Here is a 23207-nt window from a genome sequence, read left to right on the forward strand (position 1 = left end):
CTCATGGCATTGGGGATACCCTATTGGCATGGTTAGAAGGTTAGCATTCCTCATGCCCCCCAAGCCCTCCACCCCGCCAAAGTCTCCCCATCCCAACCCCATCTCCGCCTCTCCTCACACCCTGCCTCAATCTTCCCTCTCCTCACCCCTTGTCTGAATGGCCCCCTGCGCCTGCCCCCGCCACCCCCACATCTCCCCTCCCCCCTGCCCCCATCCCCAATCTCCCTGCTGCCCCATCTCTGCCCCCAGTCTCCCCCTGTCCACGCGACTACCCCAGCCTCCGCCTTCATTTCCCCACTGCCCTGTGTCTCTCCAGTCTCTGCTCTCCCCTCCCCCCTGCTCGTCTCCCTCCAGCCACCCTCCCCCGCCCCCGCCCCCTCCCCCTCCCCCTCAGTCTCCCCGCCCAGTTCTACCGCCGGAATCTTTCATTGTTTGGAATCTTGCCCCTGGTTCTGAGTCTGCGCACTCACTGCTGAGCCACCCCTTGGCCCCGGATCTCTGCTCGGAGTCCCGGAGAGAGCGAGCAGCGGGGCAGTGCTGACACTGGGCGCCCAGGACAGCGACACAAAGAGCCGGGCCGGTAGCGCGGGTGCTCGCGCGATTGGGCGGCCAGTGGTCACGTGCCGGCGAGAATCGGCGGCCGGCCGGTGCCCGGATTTCCCCCTCCCCCCACTGACACCCAGTCCTGCGCCGACCGCCATTTTGTAGCCAAGGAGGAGCAGCAGCCGCGGCGGCGCTACCTCGGCCGGTCCTAGGCAGCAGCACTCAACGTCCGTGTCTCGGTCATCGTCTACACCTCCGACAGCCCGCCGGAGGAGAGGAACCCGATGGATCCTCAGTATAGTTACAACCCGCCGTCCACTGGCCTGATGGAGCAGAGCATGGCGGCGCCCGAGGAGTTCCCCGAAGGAGCCAAAATTAATGCCAGCAAAAACGAGGAGGACGAAGGGTGAGCGCGCAGGAACCTGTCCCTCCCCCCGGGAAAGAGCCTTTCAATCGAGACAAAGACCCGTTAACTCCTGGGCGGGAAGGCGGTGTTTTCCCCCCCACCCCCCCAGTAAAGAGCCGAGAGGTGGGGGGGCCCGGAGCGCGTGCTCGGGAAACCGGGCCCGGAGCGCGTGCTCAGCCCCCAAGCCCCGCCCCCCCTGTTTACCCTGGATTTGCTCTGTTTGTGTGTGTGTGTGAGTGAATAGCACTGAGCCCCCCGGGATTGCCTAACCACCCCGCCTTTTCCAGTATCTCTTTCAAACTCCCTGTTATACCGGGTTTTCCTTTTCTCTTTGTTTTTGTTTGTTCAATAACGTGGCGCAGTGACTCGGCTCCGAGTCGTGTGTGTTTGTGACCTAGTTTCAGTATTTGTCTGCCTCTCTCTGTTTGTCTATCTCCACCCGTAATTGTTGTTTCCTCTTTAACCATTAGTTCCCCCCTCTTCCTCCTCTTGCGTTGCAAGGAGAATATCGATAAGCTAATATGGCCTTGGCGCTTCATTACCAGATCGGCTGCGTCGATTTAATAAAATCAGAAAATGCTGCAAATACTCAACGGGTCAGACAGCAACAGGGCGAGAAACAAGAGTTAAAGGATCTGTGACCTTTCATCAGAACTGGAAAAAGTTAAAAGTGTAATAGGTTTTGAGTGTGGGGGAAGGGGGAGAAGAACAAAAGGGAGGGTATGTTAAAGTGTGAAGGCAGGAGAGATTAAATGACAAAAGGTTTAATGGCGCAAGGAAGGAAATGGTAATGGAACAAGTAAAGAAGCAAAAGATATGTCTAAGGGTGCCAGTGATGCCCACACCCCACAAGGGAATTAAAAAAAGGTGTGATTACAAACTAAAGGAAGTAGAATAAGGGAAAAAACAATCAGCAAAGAGATGAAACAAAATGGTGGGACAGTATAAAATAAAGGGAGAAACTCTAAAGGAGATGCAGGAACATGAATCATTGAATATAGCAGGGCACGTTGAGAGAGCAGTTAATAAATCTAAGGCTTTATTAATAAAGGCATTGAGTACAAGAGTGATGAAGTCATGTTGAACTTGTATAAGACACTAGTTAGGCGTCGTTTGGAGTACTGTGTCCAGTTCTGAGAAAGGATTTGAAGGCATTGGAGAGAGTACAGCGGAGATCCACAAGAATGATTCTGGGGATGAAGAACTGTGGCTATGATGATAGGTTGGAGAGGTTGCAACTCTTTTCCTTGGAGAAAAGAAGGCTGAGAGGAGACTTGATAGAGGTATTCAAGATCCTGAGAGGTATGGGTAGGGTAAGTAGTGAGAATCTGTTTCCAACGAGAGCATCGAGAACTGGAGGGCACAGATTCAAAATAATTGGCAAAAGGAGTAAAAGTTGTGAGGAAACTTTTGACCGGGGGGTGGCTGGAGTCTGGAACAAACTTCCTGTCGGGGTGGTAGAGGCAGATTCAATCGAGGTACTCAAAAGGGATTTGGATTGCTACCTGAAAAGAAAGAATGTGCAATGTTACAGGTATAAGGCAAGGGAGTGGGACTAAGTGGAATGCTCTTTCAGAGAGTCAGTGCAGACTCGATGGACCGAATGGCCATCACCTGCACTGTAAAGATTCTAAGATTCTTTGAAAAGGGTGCAGTGATTGTGATCTAAAATGATTGAAATCAATGGTGTGTCCCGAAGGCTGTAAAGTACCCAGTCGAAAGATGAGGTGCCATTCCTCGAGCTTGTATTGAACTTCACTGAAATGCTAGAGCAGGCCATGGACAGAAAGGTCAGAGTAGGAGCAAGGCGGAGAATCAAAATGACAGGCAAATGAAAGCACAGGGTTGTGCTTGTGGACTGATTGGAGGTCTTCCGCAGAAAAAACTCAATTGAGGAAAGAAACATATCGGAAGCACTCGTATGGAAGATTGCATTGCCTGATCAGATGCGATTGAGATGGAGAAACTGGGAGAATGGAATTGAGTCCTTTCAGGAACTTGAGTGTGAGGAAGTATAATCAAGGTAGCTTTGCAAGTCCATGAATATTGGTTGGCAGCCTATCCCTTGAAATGGAGGGAAGCATAGAGTGGGAGATGAACCATGTGAGGGTAATAGAAGGAAGCAAAGTTGATGAAATTTTCTGTTTCAGAGCGAGAGAAGGAAATGGCAGCAATACAATACTAGAGAAAGAGGTGATAGAGGGCTTGAGTAGGACTGGCACAAAAGAATGTTCAACACATCCTACAAGAAGGCAGACAGAGCTAAGACCAATGCTTTTCTTTGGGCAAGTGAGTGGAGTTAAAGGAGAAGTTGTTCAATGTGAGAACAATTTCAGCCAGGCAGAGGTTGGTGGTAGTGGATGGGGCTGGTTGGGCCTCCGTTCAAAGAAGATGTGGTGAACTCTTGGACTGCCTTGGTGGGGAGTGGAGGTGTGGAGGGATTGGATGTCCGTGATAAAAAGGCAATTAGGGCCAAAAAGCTTGCAAATTTTTAAGTGAACGAAGGCATCAGAAGGTCACGGATGTAGGTGAGAAGAGACTGGATGAGGGAAGAATAAAATAGAATTGAGATAGGAAGAAATCAGTTCACTGGGATAGGAACAGGCTGAAACGATGGGTCCACCAGGGCAGTCTATGGACTCTTTAATCTTCTTAACGGAGATTGATCAATTATTACATTGCGTTGATGCATTTAAATTAGCTATAATAAAGCTGCGTCCTCGATCTTGATACATAATTTTGGGGAAAATGTTTGACAGTGGAACCCAACAGGTGCATTGCATTTTGTAAGAAAATATTAATATTTTAATATGTAGCATTTAATAATGAAAAAATATGCATCCAATGGAAACAAGTAACCCATCTACAAGAAATGATTACCCGTTGAAATGACATGGACAACTTATTGTTTAACTTTTATTATGTATTATTATTTGTTTAATTATAAAGTGTTTTAAAATATGTCAGAATTACCAGGGTCACTATATACATATTATTGTTCACAGAAAAATGTTCATTGGGGGTCTTAGCTGGGATACAAGCAAGAAGGATTTGACAGATTACTTGTCCAGGTTTGGTGAAGTAGTGGACTGTACTATAAAGATGGATGCGGTGACAGGGCGGTCACGAGGATTTGGTTTTGTACTATTCAGAGAACCTGCAAGCGTGGACAGGGTAAATCAACTCTCGATTCTGTTACAAATTACGTCAAAATATGTGTGCTCTTGCACGTGTGCCTTTGGATAAAAATTGTATTGGGAACTGTTAACAACTTGTTACAAATGGTTATCAACTCTTTAAGAATGTAAATATCCAATTGTGACATTCAGAAACACAAACAGTACTAAGCTATAGAACTTGGTTTTCCTCCTTTGGTTCCAATGTTTAGTGAAATCAGTAATTTATTTTCATAAGTATTTTGATGTCCTAGTTCAGATGTGCTACTAGTCTGGTATTTGATTCAAGCCCTTGTATAAGTAACCTCATTAGTGTTAACCCATTCTGTGGATGGGTTGGGGAATGGGAGCTTTACTGTTTCCTGGGGCTAGTCCATAATTATGGTGGGGTGGGGGATGTTCATGGGCAACTTTACATGTTAGAAATCACTTTATAATGAGTTTTTAGTTGTGACTATGCAAGAATTAGCTTGCAGAAAGCTGTATCTGGATATTCATTTGGAGAATGCTACTTCAAATGAGTGCTAGAGTGCAGTGATTTATACCTAAATTTTTTCCATGTTATGCATTATGAACTATAGATTACTTGTGAGAATTTTGTACAAAACCCAATCCATTTTTGAAGATATTTGTTGTCAGCAGGGAATGATACCAAGAAGCGTGCAGTTTGTGTTCTTGTGGCACTGACCTCTGCTTTTCACCCCAGGTCATGACTCTAATTGGCAGGAAGCTAGGTGAGTAAAGAGCGGATGTGATCATTTTAAGTACACAAATGTGCTTTTTGTTATTGATCCCCGCTGGGAAAAATATATTGGATTGAGGTAGGAGCTTCTCCTGTGCATCTAAATTTGACCTTTGCTGTAGAAGTTCGTATATCTTTATGGGTACCAGAAATTTAATTAAACCAGGGGACTATTTTGATTGTTATTTGACACGATTGGGTACAATTTTAACTAAGTGTGATTTACCAGAAAGTATAATTTGGTCAAGAGCTAATAAAATGTTACATTTCATAAGAAGCCTTGATTATTATCGAAATGCTTTTGGAGCCAGGAGGAGTAACATAGGCAGTATTTCTGCTTGTGTTGCTGTAGACAAGTGAGCACTGAACTCAGAACTAGGACTTAAACAGAATAGTTGAACTTCAGAGGTCACAAATTTCATTTTCACTCTCTACTCATTTTGTTATCACAAATACAAACAATCTCTGAAAGTTTTTAAATAAGGTTCAGAGTCATTTATTGTTTTGATATTGAACAAGTATGTGTGGCCTCTGAAAATTGTAGTGTTAGTACAGAACTGTTCTTAAATTCTTGTAGGTCTTGGAACTGAAGGAACACAAGCTGGATGGAAGGCTCATTGACCCTAAAAGAGCAAAGGCAATAAAAGGCAAAGAACCAGCTAAGAAAGTTTTTGTTGGTGGCCTAAGTCCTGATGTTCCAGAAGAAATGGTCAAAGACTACTTTGGAGCATATGGAGAGGCAAGTTGTAATTCATAACCTTAGTGGCAGAAAGATTTTTTATGTAAACAGCCACCATTAGTACTAAATATAGCCAGCTTCTATTTTTATGGCCTGCCAAAAACCTACACTGTAACTTAGAGAGACACTACTTTTCTGACAATCACAGGCATATTATGCTTCTTTGAGCATGTATTAAATTACATTAGGAAGAGATTTTTCTATCATAAATGTTGAAGCTTTGCTCAAAAATTCTGACTGTAAGTAATAGTAATGTGGATAGGAAATACAAGCTCTGCAAAGAGCTATTATGTTACAGATCTATTCTGTTTTGTATGAGTAACATCACTGGCCTGCATAAATTTGCCAGCAGGTCAGCATTTAAAAAATAAACACATACAAACTGTTGCCATTTAAGTTTGAAAGGAAAATTCAGAAGAGTACCCAATTTTCTTGTAGTTGGGAGGAAATGTTCCCTCATAAAGTCACAACTAAAATTATTTGATCATTCAACTATTTTTGAGTACTAAATTACTCTATGGTGCTTAATTTGAATTTTTGCATTAAAAAAACATCAATTTTTTGGTAGATTATTGTTTTTTTAAATAGTGAACTGAACAGGACTGCGCAAAAACCTGAAATGTACCCGAACTATTTTCTTTTTTGTAGATTGAAGGCATTGAACTTCCTATTGACAACAAGACGAATGAACGGAGAGGTTTCTGCTTCATCACGTTTAAGGAGGAAGAACCAGTAAAAAGGCTATTAGAAAACAAATATCACAACATAGGATCTAGCAAGGTATGTCCAGTAAAATTGTCAATACAGTTCAAGGTTTAGTGCATTTGAGAGTGGAACAGTTTTTTCCAATTGGTGACCTGTGTTTTATATAACATTTTAAATGTGGAGCAAGTCCCCGAATGCTTCAGAGAAGTCCTCTGTGAGAGCAATGGATTTTGAAGCTTGGACGGCATGTTAGAAGATTGACCAAAAATTTGGTCAGAGTTCTATTTTAGAGAGGGCATTAGGAAAGATAGGAAGATGGAAAGACAAAGAGGGCTTTAGATAGGAAGTTCCAGAGGATATGGTATAGATGGCTGAGTGCACTGTTGCCAAAGCTGGAGCAAAGGGACCGGGATGTGTACCATAATCTAGAGTTAGAAACTGACATCTTTACTTTTTTCATGGGATCTGCATGTTGCTGGCAAGGCCAGTATTTGTTGCCCATCCCTAATTGGCCTTGAATTGAGTGGTTTGCTAGACCATTTCAAAGGACAGCTAAAAGTCAATCACATTGCTATGCCTGGAGTTGCATGTAGACTGGACTGCGTAAGGATGGCAGATTTTTATCCCCAAAGAACATTAGTGAACAAGATGGCTTTTACAACAATTGTTGTTGTCGTGGTCACCATTTTGGAGACCAGCTTTATATTCCAGATTTATTAATTGAATTTAAATTCAACCATTTGGCATGGTGCGATTTGAACTCGTGTACCCAGAACGTTAACCTGGACCTGAGACAATGGAAGTATTTAAACACAGGACGAGAATTTTAAGTAGTTAAAGGGGGAGGGAAATCGAATTTTTAGTGTGTATAGGACTTCTTTTGTTGGCTTTTTGAAAAAATGGGTAAGAAAGAAGGAATCTCTGCAGGATCTAATAATGGGAAAAGAACCATTGCAAGTAAGAGGAATGAGGGGGAAATATCTAAGAATAATGGTCACAACAAAATAAGGCTTAGGCTCAGCATTGGGGAGGACAAAAGATAAGTCAAAGAGCAGATTGGAAAAAAGCTGATTTTTAAAAGCATATGAATAGCACGCGGGAAATAAACAGTAAAAGAATATTGATAGAATGAGAGAGAACAGCAGTAAGAAATATTTAAAGTAGTGATCAGTAGTGTCCAGGAAACGTATTTTGTTCAAAAACAAAGCAAAAGAACAAACTAACCAATAATGTGACACCATGGGTGAATAAAGGGGTCAGGGCAAAATTGAAGCTAAAGCAAAGGGCACATGCTAAATGAAAAGAAAGGCTTGCATTTATATAGCACTTTTCATGACCACTAGATCACTCAAAGCATTTTACCCTTTTTGAAGTGTAGTCGCTGTTGTAATGTAGGAAATGTGGCAGCTAATTTGTGCGCAGCAAGCTCCAACAAACAGTGAGGTGATAATGAGCAGATGATCTGTTTTTATGATATTTATTTGGCCAGGGCAAAGGGACACTACTCTTCTTTGAAAGAGTGGCGTGGGATATTTTACATTCACCCATCCTTGGTTTAATGCCTCAACTGAGAAACGGCACCTCCAACATTGCAGCACTTCCTCAGTACTTCACTAGGGTATCAGCCTTGACTTTTGTGCTCAAACTTTGGAGTGGAGCTTGAACCTGGAACCTTGTGACTGCGGTGAAAGTGCTGCCAACTGAGCCGTGGCTGATATTTGTACATGGAAAACAAAACTGATACAAAGAGGTTAGGAAAGAAGTCAAAAAACTAAACTTGGAAGGCAAAGAAGAACCATAAAATTAAACTTTGGATGAACATGAAATATTATTCTGCTCATAAATAATAAATATAGGAATAGGGCTACTAAAGGTGCACATTGTGAACTCTCAGGTGATGACAGCAAAATAATTGAAATATTGAATATATATTTAGTCTCCCCGGTAAATAAGTAGGCAAATAGAATAGAAATGGCACTCAAAGAGGTGAAAAAGATAGCCATTTAAGATAGATTTTGAGAGGATAAAACCCTGGGTCTGGGTGAATTATATATATTGAAAGAAGCTAAGGAAAAGAAAGTATGGGCACTATTACATCTGTATAAAAAATCAATAGAAAATAGTACTAGAGCATTGGTGGACAGCTGGTGGTATTTCTGCATCTAAAACAGGATATAGAACAAGCCCAGGAACTGTAGATCAGTTAGCTTAACATTGGTGGTAGGAAAGATATAATTGGAAAACATCTAGAAATTGAAATTATAGTAAAGAATAGTCAGTACCTGTTTCAAACAAAAATGTCACGCTTGATCAACCTTATTGAATTCTTGAAGTACGAATGAGAGTAGATAGGTAATATACCTGGATTTCCAAAAAACCTTCAATAGATTACCTCATTGCTAAGGTCAGAGCATGCAGAATCAGGGGACAGGTTGCAAAATAGGTAGCAAGCTGGCTACAAAACAGTGGGGTGTTATAAGTAGCTCCGCAGCCTGACGAAGGTAAAAGGCGGTGTTCCATTGGGATCAGTGCTAAGACCAATTTTCACCATTGACAAACAATTTGGACTTGGAAATCAGAAATACAATTTCAAAATTTGGGAACAACGTCAAATTAAGAGGTATAGTCAATACTGAAGAAGACAGTGACAAATTACAAGATGATTAACTTGCAGAATGGGAGTGTAATTAACAAATTAATTTCCATATAGATAAGTGTGAGGTCACAGAGGGTGGTGCATTCTGGCAGCAGGAATGTGGAAACCATCTTCTTAGAAAATAAGAGTATAAATGGGGTAGAGGAGCAAAGAGAGCTAGGGGTACAGACACACATTAGATTCATAAAATCATAAAAATTGTAAACAAAGTACTGGAATTCTTTTCTACAGGGATAGCATTGAAAAACTGAAATTATGTTAAATTAATGTAGGGCCTTGGCGGATAGTTCTCGACTATTATTAAAAAAAGGCATAGAGACACAGGAGGCATAACAAAAAAGGTTCTCAAGGATGTTACCAGAAGAAGTTATACCTATCAGAAAAGACTGAACAGGATGGGGTTCTTTTCTTCAGAAAACAGAAGACTGAAGGGTGACCTGATAGGGGTCTTAAGGTTATGTAAAGATTTGATGGAGTAGACTCGTTTCTGCCTTTGAGTCCAAAACTAGAGGTTTTGAGAGAAAATACATGCCTGGGATGGTACAGGAAAGAATACCAGCAACACAGTTTTAGATTAAATGAAGTTTATGGAGACTGCAAAGTTTTTGCATGTCTGGGTTTTTTTTATACACAATTCTTTGTTTAAACTCTCCTTTCAGGAACTTTTTCACTTGTGTTTTGCAGATTGTTTCTTTAAAAAAATGGCAATATTCATTGAGAGATTTTCAAAAGTTTTTGTTTACTTTTTTTCTCTCCATAATTTTACTTTATAAACCTTTAAGAATCTCCTTTTCAAGGCTGAAAGTCCCAAAATTCTGTCCAGGCTAAAAGCACTTCTGGGAACAAGAAATAGCCATTCCAGTTTCATATGGGGAGAGAAATGATGAGGAAATTCTAGGGCGGGCTTAGTGCAGGCAGTATCCCTTGTGTTACTTACAACATCTTCAACTAAATTGCCAGATACAAGACCAAATCCCTTGAGCACTATTGGTTAGCTAACGCAAGGTTCCTGGTGATGGACCAGTTGTGTCTGACATGGCTGCTTTTGATTTTTCTAAATGGAAATATACCCAGTCACGAGATTAAAGATGGTGGTAGGTGGTTATTCAGCCAGTTTTAGTTCATACATCCAGAGAGACTCCACAGTCCTTCTATTGTAGCATCCAGTTGTTTCCTAAATGATTCCAATACTTTCAATATCCCATGTGCTGATCACTTCATGTGAGGAGTTGTTTCTTTATAAATGTTTATTTTTATTATATTCAACCTGTCTCTCATTTCCTATTTATAACTTAGTTTGAAGTAACTTTCTGGATTTACCTTTGTGTCACAGATTACTTTCTTGTATAGCACAGGTGACCATCTTTTGATAATCTCTTGTGTTTTACCAGCCTTTCTATATGGCATAGAACTCGAGCACTAGGGATTAGCTTTATGTCTTTTCACTGGACTCTATCTCAATTTCCAGAACTGGCATAAAATGTGTGTTGCCCAATAACGCTGATAGGACTAGAAAGGAGGTTCTGCTGAAAGAATTTGGACAGTTAGCTAAATTAAAAAGCAGAACATCCAAGATAATAATCTCGGGATTACTATCTGAGCCACGGGGAAACTGGCATATGGTAAATAAAGTCATGGAGTTAAATGCGTGGCTCCGAGATTGGTGTGGGAGGATTGGGTTTCAGTTCATGGGGCACTGGCATCAGTACTGGTGTAGAAGGGAGCTGTTCTGGTGAGATGGGCTTCACTTGAACCATGCTTGGACCAGTATCCTGGCAAATCAAATAACCAGGGCTGTAGAGAGGGCTTTAAACTAAATGTGGAGGGGAGGGTTCTGGAGAGGGGATGCGTAGGCTAACAAAACAAAAGGATATGGAAAGATTGCAGGGCAGCTATTTTGGGGTATTGATAGTGTGTCAGGAAGGGACAGAGTGTACAAATGTAAAAAAAAAGCAGCAAATAGAGTCAAAGGAGGAAAAATGGTTAAAAAAAGGCAAAATTAACGGCTCTTTACTTAAATGCACGTAGTATTCTGAACAAAATAAATGAATTAACGGCACAAATAGAGATTAATGGATATGATCTTGTAACCACGTCTCCATAATGGCTATAAGGCGATTGAAGCTAGGAACTAAATATTCAGGGGTATGTGACTTTTCGAAAGGACAGGCAGGAAGGAAAGGGTGGTGGGGTAGCTTTGTTAGTATAAGATGGAATAAGTACGATAGCAAGAAATGATCTTGGATCAGAAGATGTAGAATCCATATGGGTTGAGGTAAGAAACAAGAAGGGGAAGAAGACACTGGTGGGAGTAGTCTATAGCCCCTTAACAGTAGCTATACTGTAGGATAGAATAAATCAGAAGATAATGAGGGCATGTAAAAAAGGCAGTACATTGTGGATGACTTTAATCTTCTTGTAGATTGGGAAAATCAAATTGGCAGAGGTAGCCATGAGCAAGAATTCATAGAGTGTATTCGGGACAGTTTCCTAGAACAACATGTTGTGGATCCATCCAGGCATCAGGTTATTTTGGTTCAGGTAATGTGTAATAAGGCATTTTTAATAAATGACCTCAGAGTAAAAGATCCCCTAGGACACTGACCATAACTTGGTAGAATTTAGCATTCAGTTTGAGTGTGAGAAACTTGGGTCGGAAACAACTGTGCTAAACTTAAATAAAGGTAATTACAAAGGAATGAGGGCAGAGTTGGCTGGAGTGGACTGGAAAAGGAGTTTAGCAGAAAAGATGGTTGATGAACAATGGCAGATGTTTAATAAAATAGTTCATGACTCACAACAAAGATATATCCCAATGAGGAAGAAGGATTCTAGGAAGGGGATAAACCAACCATGGTTGACCAAGGAAGTTAAGGATAGTATCAAATTGAAAGAAAAAACATACAATGTGGCAAAGATTAGTATTAAGCCAGAGCATTGGGAAAGTTTTAAAAACCAACAAAAGCTGACCAAAAAGGAAGAGAGAGAAAATAAGCTTTGAGGGTAAACTAGCCAATAAGAGCTTCTTTAAATAAGGAAGAGAGAGACCAAAGTAAATATAGGCCGCTTAGAGAATGAGGCTGGGGAAATAATAAAGGGGAACCAGGAAATGGCAGAGGAGTTGAATAAATACTGTTTCAGTCTTTACGGTAGAAGACATTAATAGCATTCCAAAAATACTAAATAATCAAGGGGTTAATAGAGTGGAGGAAAAAATACAATAACTATCACTAGAGAAAAAGGACTAGGGAAACTAATGGGGCTAAAGCCCGATAAGTTCCCTGGACCTGATGGGTTGCACCCTAGGATATCAAAGGAAGTAGCTACACAAATAGTGGATGTGCTGGTATTAATCTTCCAAGAATGCTTAAATTCTGGAAAAGTCCTAGAAGATTGGAAAACTGCAAATGTAACACCCTTATTCAGAAAAGGAGGGAGACAAAAAACTGGTAACTATAGGCCAGTTAGCTTAACATCCGTCATTGGGAAAATGTTAGTCTATTATGAAGGATGTAATAGCTGAGCATTTAGAAATGCATAATATAGTCAAGCAGAGTCAGCATGGTTTCATGAAGGGGAAATTATACCTGACAAATTTATTAGAATCCTTTGAGGAGCTAACAAGCAGAGGAACCAGTAGATGTAATATATTTGGATTTCCAAAAGGCGTTTGATAAGGTACTGCACATGAGGCTACTTAGTGAGATAAGAGCCCATGGCGTTGGGGGTAGTGTATTAACATGGATAGAGGATTGGCTAACTAATAGAAAACAGAGTTGGGATAAGGGATGCATTTTCAGGATGGCAACCTGTAACTAGTGGAGTGCCACAGGGATCTGTGCTGGGGCCACAAATTATTTACAATATGTATTAATGACTTAAATGAGGGAAGTGAATGTACTATTGCCAAGTTTGCGAATGACACAAAAGTAGGTGGGAAGGCAAGTGGTGAGGATGACACAATGAGTCTACAGAGGGATATAGACAGACAAAAACTTGGAAGATGGAATATAATGTGCGAAAATGTGAGGTTATGTATTTTGGCAGGGAGAATAGAGAAGTTGAATATTATATACATGGAGAAAGACTGCAGAAAGCTACAGCACAGAGGGATTTGGGAGTCCTTGTGCATGAATCCCAAAAAGCTAATATACCAGTTCAACGGGTAATGAGGAAGGCAAATGGAATGTTGGCCTTTATTTCAATGGGATAGGAGTATAAAAATAGGGAAGTCTTGCTAAAACAATGCAATGCATTAGTTAGACCACACCTAGAATACTGTGAACAGTTTTGGTTCCCTTGTCTAAGGAAAGATATACTGGTATTGGAGACAGTCCAGTTAAGAAGGTTCACTAGGTTGACCCTGGGAATGGAGGGATTTTCTTATGAGGAGAGGTTGAGTAAATTGCACCTGTACTCATTGGAGTTTAGAAGAGTGAGAAGTGACCTTATTGAAACATGTAAGATTTTTAGGGGGCTTGACAGGGTAGGTGCTGAGAGGTTGTTTCCCCTTGTGGAAGAGTCTAGGACCAGAGGGCATAATCTCAGAGTAAGGAATCACCCATTTAAGACCGAGATGAGGAGGAATTTCTTCTGAGGGTAGTGAATCTGTGGAATTCTTTACCAAAGAAGGCTGTGTAGGCTAGATTGTTAAGTATATTCACGATGGTCGTTTTTAATCAGTAAGGGAATCCGGGGTTATGGGAAAAGGCAGGAAAGTGGAGTTGAGGATTATCAGATCAGCCATGATCTCATTGAATGGTGGAGCAGACTTGATGGGCCGAATACAATTTTATCATGACTTACTCAGATATGTACGCTGATGCTTTGGCTATATCGTCCTGCGTTTTATTTTTTGTTTGTTGATACTGTTCTGGAGTAGCTGGCTACATCTATTTTTGGGTCTGTTTCAGCTTCATCCATAGTTAGTGGCACCTCCAGCATCCAGTGACACTGTTATCATGTCTGTCAATATCTCCTGCCTTCTCTAGAGGTTTTGGGATAAACACTAGCTTTCCTGGTGGTTTGTTGTGAGCTCTCTTAGCATGTCAAAGCTTGCCGTGTCATTAATTCTATTTGGATTATTTCTATTTAAGGGAGGACACGTTGACTACCTTACTTTGTGAATACTTGATTTACGTCTTATCATCCATTAACCATTTGTTTTAATTCTGTTTACAAACGTTTGTGATTCTCCCCACTTTTCAAGCTGCCCTTTTACAGAGAACTGAGATAATTTGTTTTATGTACTACCATGGTTTTTCTGCTTCTCTGATCACCCATTTAACTTGTGTCTGTATATTCCTATATTTATCTCAGTTAATTCTATCTCCTTTGTCCATGCAGGATTTCTGGAGTTTTTTTTCCTTCCTGCTTAATTGACTTGTCATTTAATTTGTAAATTAATTTAGGGTTACACTTGTTTATTCTACACTTGCTGATCTTTCTTATGCAAGCTCAGCATTTTGACTTTAATGGTGCTCATTATTATTTACTCAAGTGTTGAACAAAACTGTTAATCACTTTGGCTAAGCTGTTCTCTCGTTATACTGTACCTGGCTCCTGGTCCTTGCTGTGTTCGAATCCCAGGTCATGTAAGACTTGGACCATTATGTGGTCACCGTGCCTGTGACTTTTCACTTCCTATATGTTGTCTGGGTTACTTAACAATAACCATATCAAGATGATCTCTGCCTCTCATGAGTTCCCTGACACTGAATCAGGTACTACACAAAATGCAAACTACTTGGCTATCCCCAGTTTATATTTGGTTGGTTAAAATTGTTTATTAAAATAACTTCCTGTTACCATGTACCCTTCTAAATCTCAATCTCTAAACCATTAAGCATATAGTCATTCTTTCTAGTGATCTGTGGTGTGCACTAAACATTTTTATTTTTGTATTAAACGTACTTTACCTGATTTGCAATTTTCACCTCCCACAGTAACGATTTTCGTCTACTAGTTGTCTCTGTATAGTTACACCACCTCCCTTTCTATTTTCTGATCCCACTATACCTTGTATGCTACATTCATCGCCATCAGTTATGTTTCTGACATTGCTGCTACTTCATAGTTCCCTCACAGCATCCAATTCTAATATTTTATTCCTAATGCTGTAAGTGTTTCCATGTATATCCCATTGAGCCTACCCGTTCTCCATCTGGGTCAGATATATCTGAGTTTAGGACTGAAATTTCAACACCAGCTTGCCAGCAAGTTATTTCCACCCACAGTTTTCTTGGTGAACTCCCCTTCATTTGCAAACAGAAGCAAATTAGAGAGTATCATTTCGCATTCATTACCTTTGAGGTAGTTCTAGCATATGTGACTTCTAGAGCTTCTATATTCTTTCAATGTTATTTGGTCCAATGGACACTACCACTGGGTCTCTGTGTTCTCTTCTAACCTTTCATACATACTGCTTCAGTGCAGATGGACAATGCTGTTCTATAGGTATTGTCAGTACAATGCATTCCACTTTTCATTAAGAGCTCTGACAAACCTGTGCCTTCTGATCTCATTTATACCAGGTATATTTTCTTTTTGCTATTTCCTGTGGCTTGTTTCTATTGGCATTTTCCGATGGTACCTGGCACCTCTATTTGCAATCTGAAAATCTTTAAGTTTTATTGCCTTAACTGCTACTTATGACCTTTAGCTGTCATAATATCGCGTTTCCTTGCTTTTCAGCCAAGTGTCTCTCTCTTGGCACTGTAGTTGTAATGGTTCATGACATACTCTTGAGGTCGAATGCCAGCTCAGCCATTTCAGCTGTTGCCATGCTGATAATAAATTGGAACATTTTAAGGATCTATCCTGCTTATGACTCTATATTCAGAAAGTTTTGTGCAATTTTTTGAGAGGTCTGTAATGCCCTCAGTATCTTAAGAGTTTTCATGAAATCTGTATGTATCCTTTTTAGGAACTAACTCTGGTATTTTGTTCCTTGGCTACCTTGGCACTGGAATTTGCATATTTCCTTGTGTAACTTTGCATTTTTATAAAAATTAGCTTGGAAAAATAACACAAATGTTCTCCACCTATTTTTTCCTTCTCTTGACGTAATTGATTTGGATCCAAGTGACCATTCTTCATGTGCAAGTCTAAATTTTGTCTGTTGGCAAGCTTTTTGACTGTAGATGGCATCACATCTGAAACCATTCCTTGTTCAGTTTGGAATTCTTGCTGAGTTTTGTTCCGAGCACTATGAATGCATCATCCTTAACTGCCACCTCAGCAGAGACTGGGAATTGATTTGGGACATTTGTATTTTGTAAACACATTTTTTTCCATTTGCTTAGTGAAGCAGTTGTGCTGCATGTTGACAGTCCTGTTGGTCTTATTTGTTGGAAGTGACTTTTTTCAGTCTTTCCATTGCCTAGGAGTGTTGAACCTGTGGTCCAGGTGCTACATATAACCCTGAAGCCTTGACAACTTGGCCCTCGAAGCCCAGGACAGTCAGTCATATTTGCGTTTAAAATTCTTGCATTGGTTTGACTTGGGTGCATTTTCTGAGCCTGGTGATTTGAATTGGGAAGTTCTTAGCAGAATCTTGGTGCTGGCAACTTGAGGTGCAAATGACTGGCTCCTGCACCTCCAGAGTGCTGACCTATATGTTTGTGAGGTTTAAGAAAGTGAACATTTTTTGAAAATCATTAGGACCATCAGGGATCTTTTTATTAACCTACTCGGATGAGATTGGTGCATAAGTTGTTGTTATTGTCATAGTGTGCCTGTTATTCATCAGGGCATTAACACTCTATTAAGGGCAAATCTAGCAACCCTAAACTGGACATCACTGAGGAGTTATGATCCATCATCAGCAGCAGAGCTACATACCACCACAACCTGTAATGAGGAGGTTTTAGATCTTAGATATCATCCCTGGCTCCGTTCACTCGTGCCACTTGAGTTCGGGAGTTATGACACCTGAGCACATGAGACTGACGCTTCAGTGCAGTAGCAAGAGAGTGCTGTTGTGTCGGAGTTGGTGTCTTTTGGATAAGTTAAAATTAAAGCCTCAGCTGACTCTGCTAGTTACCACGTAAATAACCAAAGAACAGGAAGCTCGCCAGGTGTCCTGGCCAAAGCCCACATCCATCACCACAGGTTATTTATTTTATTGCTGTTGTGGGACTTTGCACAAATTGGCAGCTATGTTTCCTAAATTATATCTGACTAAATTGAGAAGTACTTAATTGACAATGAAGTAATTTGGATTTACGGAGATCATGAATGGCCTGCTACAAATGCAAGTTTGTAATTTTCTACCTCCCCACCCCTTTTTGCTCCCTCCCAGGTTGTTTTCTCCAGTTAGAAAAAACAAGATAAAATACCATAATGGGCAGTTTTATAGGCCAGAAAGACAATTGAGTTGCAGTCGATGCCTCTTAGAAGGCTGATGCTCATGGGAGATATCACAGATGAGCCTGATCATCTCCCTGTTTCCTCGTGTGCATCATCACTGAGGCTAATTGTGGTGACTCTTCTGTTGGCCCAATTTTCATTAGCTAAGTCAGTGTTGCATTGAGTTAGATGCAGGACCTATTGGCACTGGACCCTGGGTTACAATCGAACCATTCACAATTGCTGGGTTGAGAATCTATCTCCTCTCCTCACTGTAAGGGCTTTGGATGAGTCTTTTTTTTATTTTTTTCCCTTCCTGTTTCTTCTTGCCTCACCTACCCTTGATGATCAGTTGTGGATAGTGGTTTCCACTAGTGTTCAGTTCTGTAGCTACTTATGTTCGCTATGTATATCAATTTCAATATATTCCTAGAAGGCATGTTGAAATTTGCAGATGGCATCAGCATAGAATCATAGACACATAGAATTGTTAGGAGGTTAATTCTTCAGAAAACCAAAGGAAACTGCAAAAGGGTCTTGATACAATGATGGAAATGGGCTTAAAAGGTGACAGATGGAATTAATGTCAACGTGAGGAAATGCATTCATCAGCAATTATACTCAGTAGAAATAGGCTCGATGTTGTGGAAAAGCAGAGCAACTTAGGATACAATTTCACAGAGCATTGAAAGAAAAATTATCAATCCTAAAGTGTTGCCTTTAGAAAGTTGATAGAATATAAAAAGCTGTAAAGCCTTAATAAGACCGTAGTTAGTATTGTGTGCAGTAATAAGTTTCACCCTACAGGAACGATATTGAAGTTTTAGAGAGGTTATGGCACAGATCCACTAGGATACTGCTGGTACGAGGAAACACAGATATAAAAACTTGAAAAATTGGGGGTCTTAATTAGACTGTTACAGATTCTGGGATTCTATTAGAAGTATTTCAAATTGTAAAAGGATAGGACAGGTTAAGTAGAAGCAGACTGTTTCTAGTAGTTGAAAGCCATAGGTACAGGATTAAATGCAATAGATTTAGAACAGAGTAGAGACAATTTGAATTTGCACCTGTGGCAGGTAAGCGCTAATACAGACAGATTGGGTTGAATCGTCTGTTTCAATGAATTTTTATGTAGTGACTGTCGCCCAGTATTATCTATTTTTAATAAATCATGCATTTTTCGAAGAACCCTGCTTCTGTATGGATGTAAGACCTGTTTATCCTTTCATTAAATGTTCTATGATGAATCTAACTGAGACGTGTGGCAGGTACACCATAAGGACCACACTTTTTTTGCAGTTAATTCTCACACTTAAGGCTATATGTTTGCATTCTTCACATCAAAACGGACTGTTTTAGGAACATCTACTTTGCAGATTCTTTTAACGTAATACTTCACTTTTAACAGTGTGAAATTAAAGTGGCACAACCCAAGGAGGTCTACAGGCAACAACAGCAACGAGGAGGCAGAGGTGGAGGTGGGTTTGGTGGAAGAGGTCGTGGTAGAGGGGGTAAGTTAATTTCCTAAGGAGTGGGTTTTGAACGTGAAATGGTTTCTTTACTGGAACAGTAAAGAAATGCATAGCTAGGTAATTATCGGTTTATCCGGTTAACCTTTTCCCACTTGTTCACTGGGGGATTCAGTCTGGTTCTGACTGTTGGGTGCGAAAGGGTTAAAATGCATGCTCTTGAATAATGGTATGACATTACTTTGTTAAAGGACATGGCTGTGAAGAAGTCGTTACTGTATCCTTTTTAACAATGTGAGGAATCTTTATTAGGTAATCTATATAGGACTTTGCAACTTTTTAGTTAGTGGAAGAGTCTGCTAAGAGGTGTTGTTTGTACACCAAACCTATCTTGTAAGGCTTGTTTACAAGGAATGGGAGAAATAAAAGGCCAACACATCGAGATTCCTATTTCCCACCTCCATGTAAAAGGGTAATAATGGAAAAAATTTGAATAATTGGTTAGTGAGTGATAGTTCAGATCATTGTTATGCCAATTGATTATTAACCTGACTTACAGTGTTGATCCTTCCAGTTTTTCTGTACATGACATGAGGTTGTCTTTGCTCTTTACTTATCTATATTGTACTCAATGATTTGGGTTTTGGGTTAGTTGGGGATGAAAAGTACTAACAGAATCTAATTTTAGTTAGTTTGAACCTGCGTTGTATCCTAGTGGGGTTATTTTTATGTAACAATACAATAAAATTGCCTCAGGGAAAAAGTATTGTGTAGCTCCTGTTGGGAAAACTTCATCCTTTTAATAATTGGTCAAACATAAGCATTTTCCACAGTTCTGTCAGATTATAATTTCAACACTTTTATTGGTCGCTACAAATTTCAAATACAGAAAAGAAAGTGTTGCCGAAATTTTATTTTTTCACTTTCTCCTAGATATTTGTAGGGTATCCTCTACATTTTCCCTAAACCTAGGAGCTGACTATATAATTACATAAATATTTGTGAGGCTCTTTTTTCACCTTAAGGAAATATGCCTTTATATTCAAACATTTTAGCATTGATAAGTGACACTCATTTATTACATATGCAACAATGTGGTAGCATTGGATACAATGATTAGTGTGTTGCAGGCTTTATTGCTTGTGATGGTTTTAGGTCACAGGTTTCCTAAACATTCTGGGTTGTTGCATGTCTCAGAACAAACTCCAAATTGTTTGTATTGCTATCTTTTCTTAGGACAAAATCAGAACTGGAACCAGGGATACAACAGCTACTGGAATCAAGGTTATAGTAGTTACAACAATGGCTATAGCAATCCAGGTTACAATGGATATGGAGGTTATGATTACTCTGGGTATAACTACAACAACTACGGATATGCTCCAGAATATGATACCTACAATAGTAAGTTACAGCATTTGGCTAAATGGCTGGTAACAGTTTTTGTGACGTGGTAAGATTTTGAAGACATGTTAGTAAACTGTTGAAAGGCCTCAACAATTATATTTATTTTCTGAAAGTATTGTAACAAAGAAATTGAACATTTTGATCAACAAAACTTTTATGGGAGTGGTGTTAAAGCTTTGTAGCCCCTCTGATATCTTTTCTGTCTCTCAGTGCTGTTGGTTAAGCACCATTTTAGCTTTGCTGTTTATTTAACTACCTGAAGTCTGCATGTTATTTCTGATGACACCACATTGGTGTCCTTCAAGGTGCTTCATCTATAGATAGATTGAATTGGCCAGAAAACTTTTGGACCTAAACTTTTGTAAAGGATTAAGGTAGTGGAACCGGCTTGTTTTATGTTTGGAGGCTTTTTGTTATTACCCATGATAAGTGGAGTGTTTAGCCAGCTTTTGTCCAGGTAACAGAGCGTTTCCATCTTGGAGAGGAGGAAAAACTAACAATACTCATATCTCCTCGTAGCAAATGTGCCTCCTGATGGTCAATCAAGGAGCGGCATTGATGGTCGTGGAGAAGTCTGCGGCCTGGACTGCCTCACCCTCTCTGCTGAAGGAGGCTGTTTAGAGGCAAGTGGCCAGGTGGGTAAAATTATAGGGGTGAAAGAAGAGAATAGGATACGCCGTAAATCAAAATGAGCTTTTACCCGTTTTCTGCAACCTGCGGAAAATCGAATTTTGGTACTGAAACTCATATTTCTGTCCAGGTATATTACTAAGTTAGGCCAAAGATGTTTTAATGATTTAAATTAGTAAATGGGCCACTTTGTTATGTTTTGTAATTTTGTGTGTATGTAGATATACAAATTGCATGTTAAACTTGTAAAATCCAATCGCTTTGACAGGTCAGCAGAGCAGCTATGGAAAGGCATCTAGAGGTGCAGGCAGTCACCAGAATAACTACCAACCATACTAAAGAAAAATTGATATAGTTATTTCACTGCAGGTATGTAACAGATCTTGTTGCAGCTAATGGAGGAAAAAAGAGCATTTAAATAATTTGCCAGTGTATGTTTTAATAATGTAAAATGTCAGATTTTGTAAAATAAATTTTGGTTTAAGTACTGAACATCAGGTAACCTTAGAGTTTTCACTTGAAGTGATTTGCAGCTTTTTATAACAGGAGGTGTTAAAGGTCTGAGGGAATAACACTTTTTAACAAGTCTGTAAATTTAACAGGTAAAGTACTGCTAATGGGTGCAAATAAAGGACCCAGCAAGACGAAAGAAAAAGTTGCCTTCTAACTCTGACATTATACCTTGTTTGTACCCGCCAGCGGGAACTTCATTGCAGGACACGTGTCACCCTGACCACACGATTCTCTTGGGGCCGCGCATTGCGGACAGAACGTGAGGTGTGCTCGTGAAAATGCTGCCCTGTGGTATGGTCTCTTCAAACATCATGTATCAACGTTAAAGATAAACTGGAAAACTTCAGCCTTTGTCTTCAGTCATCTTTGCATATATATATATACATATATATATAACATTGGCTAAACATTTCTTACAGGCATTTTTTTAAATGTATAATGACTTCTTACTGCATAATTAATTCAGTACTCTTTATTTGGTAACATCTTGTATTTCAGTTATGGATCTGCAGTGTGGTAATTTTTTTATTTAAAAAGTTAAATGTTAATGCTGTTTTATTTTTCTTTGTAGCTCAGTAGTGAAAACTACAAATGATAACCAAACAACATCAAGCAAGCTGTAGTATATTTTGGTTTGACTGGGTTAAATGTGTCAGACTTGATAAAACCAGGTCTGATGTCACTAGATCTGCTGCAGTAAAATGCTTTCCAGTGCAGCACCTTGAAGTATTGGCCAGTGTGTGTTATAATCTTGTGTAAAACTTGTGAACTTCTTTCCTGTTCTAAAACATTTTTACTCTCTCCTAGGTGGAGAAACGGAAGTATAAACATCAGTGTAGCAGAACAGCATGTCAAGAGGAAATGTTAAATCTGAAAGCATCTTTGTTTCCCTTTTGGGACCTTTTTTGTACCACATTAGACCTGAAATCAACATCTTTTGTGTCCCAAATGTATATAGCATCTAAACATTTTTTTATGTTGTAGTTACTTTGCTTTGTACAACTTAAGCGCATTCCTTAACTTGTGTACTGTGATAGTATATAATAAAATTGCTACTAACTGGTGATGCAACACTTGTTTGTTGGCGTACCCTGTTGTATGTGATACATTGCATCTGTTGCTGAAATAAAATTGAGTATGAATGCTCAAATGTTAATTGTGGTTTTCTACATGGCCATGTATTTATCTGATTGGATGTTAAGGAAAAATAGGCTGTTGATTTGCATTATAATCTCAGATGAGGTGCAGAGTGTCCTTGATTGTAGATACAGTAAACTACAGATTTCCTATTGAAATTTGGTTGCTCAGATCTTCTTGTATTTAGGCTCATGCTTTTGGAAAATATCTTAATTTATAATATGAGATTATGTACTCTAACTTGCATTCTATAAAATGCAAACATTGCTCAAATGTGCAAGAGGCCTGAAAGTTAGTTTATTGACTCATCCCACTCATGTATTCTCTCCTCCTCTGCCACCATTCCATAGCAAGTCTTTAATTCATTTTAAAATGATTTGAAGCCCTTTGCAAGGGCTACCCTGGAGTTAAGTTTGTGGAAAATGGTGCTCTTTTACCCTGTTGTCATTAGTAAATTCATATAGTGAGTAAATCAGGGCGCCAAGTTCACATCCATTGAGATGTTTGCTTAGCAACCTCATTAGAGTCATAAGGCTAAAACTATACTACACATTCATAATTAAACTTTAAACTGTATAGCCAATTATTGTGGATGATACTAATTTATGTCTATGGTAAAAAGCAACTGTAGGTAGACTTGAATTTTAAAATGTTGGTAAATAATTTGTTCTGATGAATTACAAACTCTGTTTAAGACAATCATTGGAAGTGGATTGAAATAACTTAAGTATA

At 39.6% G+C, this 23207-nt stretch overlaps 1 protein-coding gene across 8 annotated transcripts; it reads left to right on the forward strand.

The window, feature by feature from the left end:
• Positions 1-463: 463 nt before the first annotated feature.
• Positions 464-22488, forward strand: hnrnpdl (heterogeneous nuclear ribonucleoprotein D-like). Of its 8 annotated transcripts, XR_005942828.1 has the most exons (10): positions 464-949; positions 3955-4123; positions 5445-5606; positions 6255-6386; positions 18728-18830; positions 20025-20192; positions 20715-20830; positions 21094-21194; positions 21525-21629; positions 22146-22488. XR_005942828.1 is itself a non-coding variant. In XM_041186309.1 (9 exons), the coding sequence occupies exons 1-8, from the start codon at positions 828-830 to the stop codon at positions 21178-21180; spliced, it is 1059 nt and encodes a 352-aa protein (XP_041042243.1). In that variant the 5' UTR covers positions 465-827; the 3' UTR covers positions 21181-21194; positions 22146-22488. The 8 variants fall into 8 exon arrangements, 6 of the variants coding, with proteins under 6 accessions (XP_041042243.1, XP_041042255.1, XP_041042285.1 ...); XM_041186309.1 differs by lacking the exon at positions 21525-21629 and having other exon boundaries at positions 465-949; XR_005942832.1 differs by lacking the exon at positions 20715-20830 and having other exon boundaries at positions 466-949.
• Positions 22489-23207: the final 719 nt, after the last annotated feature.

This window comes from Carcharodon carcharias, chromosome 1, assembly GCF_017639515.1.
Source record: "Carcharodon carcharias isolate sCarCar2 chromosome 1, sCarCar2.pri, whole genome shotgun sequence".
In the NCBI taxonomy this organism is placed as follows: domain Eukaryota; kingdom Metazoa; phylum Chordata; class Chondrichthyes; order Lamniformes; family Lamnidae; genus Carcharodon; species Carcharodon carcharias.

What these genes read in the sequence shown, in the direction of transcription:
- hnrnpdl (XM_041186309.1), top strand. Translation starts at nt 828, where the DNA reads ATGGATCCTCAGTATAGTTACAACCCGCCGTCCACTGGCCTGATGGAG. An exon ending in AACCTGCAAGCGTGGACAGG is followed by an intron (nt 4,124 to 5,444) that starts GTAAATCAACTC and finishes AAATTCTTGTAG; the next exon opens with GTCTTGGAACTGAAGGAACA. An exon ending in AGAATATGATACCTACAATA is followed by an intron (nt 20,193 to 20,714) that starts GTAAGTTACAGC and finishes ATCTCCTCGTAG; the next exon opens with CAAATGTGCCTCCTGATGGT.